The sequence below is a fragment of the Pan paniscus genome, chromosome 3 (assembly GCF_029289425.2).
Source record: "Pan paniscus chromosome 3, NHGRI_mPanPan1-v2.0_pri, whole genome shotgun sequence".
NCBI lineage: Eukaryota > Metazoa > Chordata > Mammalia > Primates > Hominidae > Pan > Pan paniscus.
In genome coordinates this window covers 97,264,974-97,276,213 of record NC_073252.2, presented here as the reverse complement: position 1 = coordinate 97,276,213, position 11,240 = coordinate 97,264,974, and the positions used below count along the sequence as shown (strand labels likewise).

Here is an 11,240-nt window from a genome sequence, read left to right as displayed (position 1 = left end):
CAATTTTTTTTCTCACTAATCCAGAGCTTACTCTGTTAGTATGTGGTATCCATACTATTTTAAATTCAATCCCTGAGAGAGGAAATTAGTGTTGAAAATGTGAGAAGAGATAAGACTTGACTGAATGGATATATGACAAAAAACTATTTCATACTCCAAAAGGAGCTTACAAAAGAGGCAAATCTGGGGCCAGTTCCTCAAGATTCAGCCACTGAGCCCAGGGCTGGGCCCAGATGCTAAAGACATTCTCTCTTTTTGTAAGTATTTGATATTCTTTGTGGTATCAAGCACAACTGAATGTGGAAATAATTCTCAGCTGTCATTTCTTCTTGGGTGCCTTGCTGTCAAAATCCTGAAAGACAGCTATCTCTTTACTTTAAAAAATAATATGTTAATAAGACATGACTTTGCTCTTTTAGGTGACAAAGTTATCACACTCTTTCTGCCACAGTGTGGAGAATGTACCTCTTGCCTGAATTCTGAGGGCAATTTTTGTATACAATTCAAGTAAGTTTTTACTAATATTTTCTTTTTGAAAACTTAATTCACTTTCATTGGAGAAGATCTAAGCTTTCTAATTCAAAATAAACTTTGTGTTTTGTTTTTTGTTTTGTCTATAAAAGACAGTCAAAAACCCAACTGATGTCTGATGGTACCAGCAGTTTTACCTGCAAGGGAAAATCAATATATCACTTTGGTAATACCAGCACCTTCTGTGAATACACAGTGATAAAGGAAATCTCAGTTGCCAAGATTGATGCAGTCGCTCCTCTAGAGAAAGTATGCCTAATTAGCTGTGGCTTTTCCACTGGGTTTGGTGCTGCAATCAATACTGCCAAGGTGAGGGGCATTTATACCCATTTGGAAGGGAATTATTGGGATATGGAGTTGAAAGGCCTCTTGCATCTTTGTCATGTCTTATCATACCAAAGGAAAAATCCCAAGCCTGACTCCAAACATCCTTGAGTTCTCTGCTATCTACCTAGTCATCCCACACCCCCTTCAACATTTTTCCCATTCCCTCTTGGCGAGTAGTAAAAGACAGATTAAGTCTGGATGCCATTCACAAGTGGAAAGATCAGGAATTACTGGAAATTAAATCTAACATAGTTACAACATGACTCTGTGGCCTTTCATATTCCAGTTTATCCTTTCTTTCCTTAGACAAATATTTTCGGAGCCATTCACTGTCCCAGGTGCTAGAATTCAGCAGCTAACAAAACTCATGAAGCTAATATTATATTGCATGATATATTAGGTAGTGATAAATGCTAATAAAAAGAAAAGGAGAGTAAAGGAACCAAGTGATGAAGTAGGTGTTACTACATTAGACAGATTCACCAGGGGATCCCACTCGGCTGAATGGGCTGCTATTGAACTCTTATTTCTAAAACATCACTCAAACCTTCCCAGCTCCCTTCCTAAAGGTGCTGTTGAATTTTAGAACTTTGCATTTTCCAGTGTCCATCAGTCCCAATACTATACAGAGAGATAGAATGGAAAAAAATTATTTAAATTAGTCCTATGTAGGACACTACTCAATAAAAAAAAAAGCCTTTGCCTTCACAAGGCATTGACCCGATAAGTAATGAAAAATTTACAGATACCGAGAGAGAGAGAGAGAGAGAGAGAGAGAGAGAGAGAGAAATGGTTGTAGGAAGATAGAGATAATTTTAAAGAACTCAAAAATATCTGGAATTAAATACACTGTCAAGTAAGTCTAAATATTCAATGCAAATTCATTTAAACTACTACTCAAACTAATTCCTGGGACTTGAAACTCTACTTTCAGGCAGTTTTTTGTTCCTGTGCCAAGAGTATTCCATATCTAGAAATATTTTTGAAAAATCAAAACTTTGTAGTTATAATATGTTATGTATGTAAACATCATTTGCTTATGACTCATTTAAAAATACATGCATATAGACTTAGCCTTCCCAACTGAGTAAAGGTGTATGTTCTCTTTGCTTTTTGTTTTCTGAGTTTTCTGCCTCTATGTGTTTAGGTGACTCCAGGTTCTACCTGTGCTGTGTTTGGCCTGGGAGGAGTCGGCTTGTCTGTTGTCATGGGTTGTAAAGCAGCAGGAGCAGCCAGGATCATTGGAGTGGATGTCAACAAGGAGAAATTTAAGAAGGCACAGGAATTGGGTGCTACTGAGTGCCTCAATCCTCAGGATTTAAAGAAACCCATTCAAGAAGTTTTATTTGATATGACAGATGCTGGTATAGACTTCTGCTTTGAGGCCATTGGAAATCTGGACGTTCTGGTATGTAATCCTCTGGAGTGAAAATTACCAATACTTTTACCAGTCATCATTTAGATTATAGTTGAATGAGCTTTCTAAAATTCCCTCCACTTTGCTCTATTTAATTTTCCTTGTGTTCCATGACATCTCAGCTGGTGCCGTCTGTGTACTCTTACAAATTTGTTCACTATCCCAGATACTAAATCTAGAACTTTCATATAATTTCAAAGCCAGAAGTTTTAAGCAAGATAAGGTTAAAATTTGATTAATGACCTTATAAATCAATGTGCTTTTCACTTTCAGTCGTCTTTCATGTCAGATCTGAGATAAGTTTCCAAGAAAAATATTTACTAGTCACGATTAAACGGGTTCATTTCAAAAATGAAGGGGAAAAAAAGTGGTGGTTTTTCTGGCTAAATGTGTTTTATATAAAAGAATAGAAAGTGAGGGGAAGTTACTTAAAAATCTAAGGCTTGTTTTCTTTGGGGATTTGAAGAAATAATGTATTATTAGGTTGCATGGCTCTATCTTCTAGTCAGCTGTATGGAAACTCAACAACTGCCTCTTCCAACTTGGGCCCTTTTCCCAGCATAAAAAATCTTTTCATGATTCACCATACATAAATTCCTTTATCTGTAAGAAGAAACAGCAAAACCTTTCTCACACTCTTACTCTGAGAAATAGCCTTTGAACATAACGAATGTAACGGTATCTGTTTCTCACTTTGCTATCATCTTATTATATAAATATCTGTCTTCTTAGATGTCTAAAAGAAAAATGTCAATTCTTACCAGCCACCTGCATCAGTAATAATTTTTATACAAATTATTTTTATTATTATCACTACTGTGGATGTTTTTACTATTTTCATTTTTGTTATTTCCATTTATTGAGTCCTAAAGTGCCAGGTACTATACTAAGCAACATACAACGTCTTATATGTGTTTCATAGCATCCTTACAAGATAAATGTTACTTCAAATGAGAATAGGGAGAATCAGAAAAGAAAGTCATAGACCATTTAGGAGTTAAGCTGAAATTAAGATGTAGGCTCAATCCTCACATACATCTTTTAACCCCTATACTGTATTGCATCACTTTCTAACAGGCAGCTGCCCTCGCCTCCTGCAATGAGAGCTATGGGGTCTGTGTGGTTGTTGGGGTGTTGCCTGCCAGTGTTCAACTCAAAATCAGTGGCCAGTTGTTCTTCTCAGGACGTTCTTTGAAGGGTTCTGTTTTTGGAGGTATGGATGAAGCAGGGAAAGGTGGAAATGCCTGAGGAGGTGAAGGTGGGAAATAGAAAAATGTACCATAAACGCTTAAGAAAGGACATAAAACAACAGCTTTATATTACAGATTTTTTTTTTCAACATATGAATACCCAATATAAAGGGATGGATAGTGGGTGTATCTAGTGCCTCTTGGAAAGCTTTTTCTCATGCAAAGATGGAGAAGAGGTTTCTTAATTGATTGGTAAAGAATCCAGTGTCCAACATTTAAAGCAAACTCTAAATTGAAAAGAAGGCAATATTGTAATCTATAACTATACTTCAGCGAAATTATACACCTGCCAGCTGGGATTCTTTGGAGAATATACTTAGCCATTAGTTGTCATTGTTCAACTCATGTAAAATCTTATCCCAAACAAATGAGTTGTCATGCTACCAACTCAAATATATTAAACACAATGGATTCTTGATTTAAAAGAAATACTATTGATTTAAAAAAATAAGAATTATTTTACCCAGAGGAAAAATATCTTATAGAATCCTTTGATTTTCTGTTTTTTACCTGTCCTGGAACATTTTTATAGACTTTAGAAGAGTATTTTATTGAAAAAGTAGAAGACAAACTAAATTAAATAAATCTGCTTAAGATTCTGGGCTCATAAGCAAGAAATCTGAAATTTACGAAGAAATGTATTTATCCAGAAACTCTGGGCAATCTGAATGCCTGGGCAAAAAGAGATGAGAATTAGAGGAGTGCCTGAATTACTTGCACAAGTGAGCTGTCTGTAGTCCCCAAGTAAGCTATGGCAGCATGTTATTACAGATATTAGAAGCCTTACCTAATTCATTTATAAAGAGTAGATACATGGCAGGACCAGCAAGAAAAAAAAAGTAATAATCCAGTTATATATATGATCTATTAAATAGAAGAACTGTAATTTCAGTTCTTCTATTTAAGATCATTGAATACATCCATTGTCATTTCTCTCTATTGTATTTATAGATGATAATGTTAATTCAAAATATACATACTCAGCTAAGTCTTATAAAAATAAGATTACCAATATTCTTAAAACCCTCAGTGAATGAAACTAATTCACTGGCCACTCTAGCACTCATATAGTGATCATTAATGTAAATTAGTTTATTCCACAAATAGTATAGTCCTCGGGTTCAATGATTTTCAATCAACAATAGCATTTAACAGGTGTTGGACAGTCCTGCTAAACCTCCCACAATGTGCAAAATAAAGAATGTTCCCCACCCAAAATGCCAGTAGTGCCCTTGTTGAGAAACACTGCCTAGTCCCGTCTGTGGTCCTAGAATTTTCTTTCCTATGTCATTTGGTTGAAATAAGAAAAAAAGTGGAGGGTTGACATAGATGTAAAAATGCTTTATCAGATCACCAATCAAAATATAAAAACAAATAGAAATATACACTGGCCCTTCATGTCATGACATAGAACAGTAATTAGTATTCTTGGTTACACATAACAGAAACAAACTTAAATTAAAAATAAATCTATTAGAAGAGTTTGTGGTAGTTTGGAGAATAAGTTGGGGAGCCTAACCTAAGCTAGAACCACGAAAAGCAAGTAATTGTCAAGATCCTATCACAGAATAATCCGCATAGAACACTAAGCAGATTACGCCACATTATACTTTGCACAGTTACACCACACCCACCCTTTCTAGCAATGAGCAGACTGCCAAAGTCTGTGTGGTAACTCACTGAGCGTGGCACTTAGCACAGTGCTAAATTTAATGCGTTTCTTGAAAATCACGGGAATAGAGAAAATACAATGCTAAACTACATCTTACCTTAGCTAACTCCATCTTTGCTTGTGCAATTCTTACTTCCAGAAAGCACATTTTATTCTTATATTGCTTTGTACACATTCTTTTCCCAAGAGCTTTCACTGGGACCGCTGCCACAGTGAGAGTTCTTCTTTTCCTTTAAGCTATTTGACTCTTTTATGAAGCGGCAGATCAAAACATACACATGAGGGAAAGCACACACAAAAAAAAATGTGCTATATTTAACATTTGAATTGCTTCTTTCCATGATTCCCAAGACCTTGGCCTTTGTTATACATTAGATATAGATTCACTGCTCCCCAGAGATTGCAACATGACACCAGGAACACCTCAAGGCAAGGTCCACATTCTATCTGCTTTGAATTATTTCTTCTCTGTAGTACCAGAAGTCTCCTTTAGGAACACAGCCCTCTATATAATGTGTGTGGTTGGGGTAGGCATTCTCCTGATGACTGAGGCAAGTAAACGGGACAGGCTTAGATTTTCTCAGTCAAAGCCAACAACTTCAGCAGTTACTTTGAATGACCTTTCCTTTATAATGAAGCCTCATGTGTAAAATTCATCATTAATCTGTATTTCCAGGCTGGAAGAGCAGACAGCACATCCCTAAACTGGTTGCTGATTATATGGCAGAGAAGTTGAATCTAGATCCACTAATTACTCATACTCTGAATCTTGATAAAATCAATGAAGCAGTTGAATTAATGAAAACTGGAAAATGGTAAACTGCCCACATAAATTTTATGTCTGTGTGTTTGAGACCAAGAGAAAGGGTGTATTGGCTTGGGAGTAGAAGAAGGGTCGTCCCTGCTGCAGAAGCTGTATACAGATAATTGAAGAGGCTTTCAGGAATTTGTAAAGCATCTCCTTCCCCTCTGCATTTTGTTTTATTTCTAGCTAATAAAATACATAATCCTGAAAGTATTTAAGTGTTCACCTACCGTTACTTTTGCCATTAGCATTGTATTTCCAATATGGATTTTTTTTTACATGACATATTAATGGAAGTCAGCTTATAAAATTGTAGCTCAAGTTTAAAAACATAAGAATGTAGTTCACAAATAGGCCATTGTTGTATTTGTTGTTCTACTTTGGGGGAGAAGAGGAATTATTCATAGGATTCCTAATTCTGAATCCTATCTTTGACCCAAAAAACAGAAACCAGCCATAACCCAGAAACTGGCATTCCCCACACAAGTATAAGCTTGCTTACCTACTTTTTACCCTTGGAGTTTCATGTCATGTTAAAAAATCTTCCCATGGCTTATTTAATCTTCTCATTTTTCACCTAAAGAGAAAAAAAATCTAGTTTACTGCTCTACAAAGTGAGAATTTGAAATCCAAAACACAAATGTTGCTCTAAAAATGTTCCAACCTTTTTTCTCTTCTTCTTTTTTTCAGTATCCGCTGTATCCTGTTACTTTAAGTACAATGTAATTCATGCAAGACCCAAAGGATATTTCACCAACTCAATGGCATTTGATGTAATTTTCATGATTTAGAAGAATTATTCACGCAATCCCATTTCTATATTCTGACTTCTGATTCATTCCGCAGTGGACCTATATCTGGCTTCTGACCTAACCATTTCATCAAAATTGTTCTTACGTAACCCAGTGTCACCAAGGATCAGCCTCCTTTTCAGAGCTAGATTAAGGTTGGCTTGAATCATCCAACTCCACATCCTTCAGACATAAAAGGTCAATGCAAGATGCTCCCATTTTCATAGTTCCTCTACCTGTGGACCTTTATATTCTTGTACACTATGTCTCTCTCACAGGCCTAGACATGAAACTCTGCCATTTTACTCTAAAGAAACAAAACTCCGCATTAATGAGTTTATTGAAGATTCAGGTTAGCCTGAATCAAGTTAACCCAGTCTCAAATGCTCACTTATCCTATCTCCTTGGCACAAATCTCTCCTCTCCTGGATTGCCAAAGAAAATTCAAATTATTCTTCAATTGGTCAGGATGATTTGACTATCAGCAGTTCATAGTACCCATCTTCATAACTAAGCCACCTAGGGATCCAGCAGAAAAAAAGGGGTGAGGGGAGTCATCATACAGGAGGTGGATCATTTACCAAGGTCCACACTTCCTACAAAGCGGTTGTAATATTAAATAACAAAACTGTTTTTTATTCCAATCTTCACATAAAACAGGAATAATTGTATACTTTCTTACTAATGTGTCCCATGGAGTTTTTCCTCCAAGAAGTGGCTTAGGGGAAAATGAGCCCCAGTAATGCTTTGTGGCATCCAATCCTTCTACCCTGACCCTTTGACTTTCTGCCCCAGCCCCTCTTAGTTCTCCTAGAATTAGGACTAAGGTTAAGTGCCCTCTTGGGATATGACTTCCTTCCCTTCCTCTTGATACAAAAAGAGCCTATTACCAACCCTCATACACACAAGAGTTCCCTTCCTAGTTGCAGACTCTTCTGCTCCAACTGGACTCCCCTAGCTCTGGACTCCCACTAGATCACACAGGGGTCCCTGCATGTCAGTAAACTTTGGCTGACCTTGGGAGACCAAAAAATGGAATATCATTTTTTGATCTAAACAAAATAGTTTCCTGATTTAACACTGGCCAGGAAGGTGGGCTGCACCCTCAGTCTCTCTCTCCCATCATGGTTTTCACATGATATCAAAGGACTCTCATAACAGTCTGATTCTTATGAGTTGGGCATCCTGTGTTTCCCTTTAGGGGCCTGCTTCCTTCAAATAGAGGAGATGGGTGCTATGAAACCTATTCACTCTGGACTTGGGATGGCTCTTCTCCATCTTCCCAAGTCTGAGCTGGAGCCTCCATGCCCAACTCTGCTCTGCTCTTCTATTTCCTGACAGCAGCTAAGGCATGTTCCTGTTCTGCCCCCAAATTGACCTTACTAACAGTGAGAACTTGGAGGAGTCTTCGGGTCTTGGGAAATCCAAGTTTTCCCGGAAACGTTTTGTTGTAAACAGTGTCCACACTCTTTGCTCCAATAAAGCTCGGTTCCTTAAGCCACTTTGAATGTCTTGTTATGTTGTAGCTCGTTGCAAAATTCACCTAATTTTATCACAAATGCAGGAACTTTTTTCCTTCCTGTTAATATACAGTCAAACATATTACCAAGTACTGGAGACTATCTATATCACTGTATAACCATTCACTGTTGTTGCCAGCTTCAAGACCACATTTGAATCCTATCAGGCCCAGTAAACTCTGTGAATAGACTCTGTGAACTGTCTCTAAGTCCCACTGTTTTGTCCACATTAAGTGTCTTGTTTGAAGCACAAAGTAAAATCTTTCTTTCCAATCCCTGTCACTGCACCTCCCTAGACAGTCACTACATGGGGCAGTTTATGGACTTCAGCAATGTTTACCTAACTCCACATCCACACTATAGGAGTCCAGCCTTCAGGGAGAACTAGTTTTTTACATTTTTTGCCTGCATAATGAGAAGCTTTAAGTTTTTCATATTTTTACCTGAGAACAAGAATAATTACATTCTAGGCTATCACCCAACAATAATAAAATAATATGTGTCCATGCAATATAAATGCCCCATACTAACACACAAGGTACATGCAAAAGCCCATTATTGCACCACCAGGAATATGCACTACTAAACATTGAGAGTTAATGTTCCCTGATAATTTTCAAGTGAGAACCATCAGCTCCTACATATTCACAATGAAGCCTTTATACTGATATTGGCACAAGCTTCTGAAAATGTTTTAAATCCTATACACACCCTCAGTTTCCTATTAAATGTTGTAAGTTAACACTAGGGTTCTCTCTAGTGGTGAAATTTGACATTTGCCTACACAATAATTTCAAAAGAATTTGATTTCTCCCACTTATTTCTCTCTAACATCATTCATAAGCCAGACGACCAATCACTGGAGGACTGACAAGAGTATGAACTTCGTTCTTGTTTTGTTTTGTTTTTGCCTTTTTGATGAGCTTTGATAGTCTCTTAACTAATCACTCACTCAACCAACATTTATTTAGTAATGTACATAGTATTGAAGACTCATACAGCTTGACATCTAGGGACACAGATATGAAAGTAATTAAAATGCAATATAGTAACTATTATGTCAGAGGAAAAATCAACCAATAATCAAGAGGGGAAAAATTAGTCCTACTTAGGAGAGATTAGAGAAAAATACACAGAGAAGGAAACCTGAAGTTTAGCCTCAATGGGTGCATCAGGTTTTGCCAAGTGGAGAAAGAATATTGCGAGCCTATGTAATAGCATGAGAAAAGTTCAAGTTGGTGAAAGAGTATGGGCTGTGATGGTGTATGTGAGAAAGGTGAGAGAGAGGTGTGGCTGGACCAAACAATGAAGAGGGGGAAGGATTTAGTTCTATAGACCAGGGATAGTTACAGAGGTTTTCAAGGAAAGGATTGGCATGCCCAAATCTGTGTTTCAGAAAAACATGACTTTTCAGCCTGGGCAACATAGCAAGACCTATTCTCTACAAAAAGTAAAAAAAAAAAAAAAAAAAAAAAAAAAAAAAAAATTAGCCAGACATGGCGGTACATGCCTCTAGTCCCAGCTACTCAAGAGAATGAGGTAGGAGAATCTAAAGCCAAGAAGTTGGAGGCTGCAGTGTGCCAGGATTATGCTACTGCTCTCCATCCTGGGCAAAAAAGCGAGACCCTGTCTCACAAAAAGAAAAAAAAAATGCCTTTGGCAGCACTGTGGAGGATAGTATGAAGAGTACAGAGACTGGAAGTAGGAAAAATAATTGACAAGCTGTGCATTAAGGCACAATTGAGAAGCTGTGTATTAAGGTGCAATTAAGGAGAAAAATTTTGCATCTAAAGCCAATGGCTGTGAGTACAAGTTACATGAAAGGTTCTTGTAGCTGCTGCCATCAGTACCTCATCCATATTCCTAGGACCTTACCACTTCTCTGTGCCCCATTAGCTTTCAGCTGCTGGTGTCAGCACTCTCATGTCTGAGGGCTTTTGCCAGAACTATAGAAGATTGATCTGCCTACTTTTGTTAAAACAGCCCAGAAGACCTAGGGAATTTATACCCCACCAAGCAGCCCTCCACAAGTGACTGGTAGAAGTCTCTACAAAATAAACAAGGCCAGAGAGTTTTCCATGAGATTAAACTCTAGTTGCCCCCTTTGGTAGCCAGTTTTAAAATGCACTCTTATACTCATGTTTATATTAGGACTTATGTAGGGCCTATTATGTAGGCTATCATGAACTATATTAGGACTTATGTAGGGCCTGTAGCTCCTTTCTTTTGGCCAATTTATCCCTTTTGGAATAGGAGTAGTTACCCAATGCCTGTATCCCCATTGTATCTTGGAAATCATTAACTTGTTTTAGATTTTACAGGTTAATGGGTAGAAGAGACTAGCCTTGTCTCAGATGAAACTTTGGACCTTTAACTTTTGAGTTAATGCTAGAATGAGTTAAGATTCTGAGGGGCTGTTAGGAAGGCAAGATTGTATTTCAAAATGTGAGAAAGACATGATATCTGAGAGAGGTCAGGGGCAGAATGATATAGTTTAGATCTGTGTCCTTGCCCAAATTGCATGTCAAATCTTAATCCCCAATGTTGGAGGTGGGTCCTGATCGGAGGTGATTGGATCATCGGGATGGATTTCCCCCTTGGTCCTGTTCTCATGATAGTGAATGACTTCTCATGAGGTCTGGTTGTTTAAAAACGTGTAGCACATCCCCTGCAACTTTCCTCTTGCCCCATCCGTTGACATGCTTCCCTCCCACTTTGCCTTCTACCATGATTGTAAGTTTTCTTAATCCTCCCCCAAAGCAGAAGCTGCTATGCTTCCTATACAGCCTATAAAACCATAAGCCAATTAAACATATTTTCTTTATAAATTACCCAGTCTCAGGTATTCCTTTATAGCAGTACTAGAACTAAATAATACAACACATAGTCATCAGATTTTCTAAGGTTTACATGAAAGAAAAAATATT

The 11,240-nt window shown here is 37.5% G+C and overlaps 1 protein-coding gene across 1 annotated transcript; it reads left to right on the top strand.

Annotated features, from left to right (window-relative positions):
• The first annotated feature begins 337 nt into the window (after nt 1–337).
• ADH6 (alcohol dehydrogenase 6 (class V)) lies at nt 338–10,529 on the top strand. The gene is made up of 6 exons (XM_063603840.1): nt 338–507; nt 624–840; nt 2,006–2,266; nt 3,353–3,488; nt 5,874–6,012; nt 6,693–10,529. The coding sequence occupies exons 1-6, from the start codon at nt 389–391 to the stop codon at nt 6,715–6,717; spliced, it is 897 nt and encodes a 298-aa protein (XP_063459910.1). The 5' UTR covers nt 338–388; the 3' UTR covers nt 6,718–10,529.
• Nucleotides 10,530–11,240: the final 711 nt, after the last annotated feature.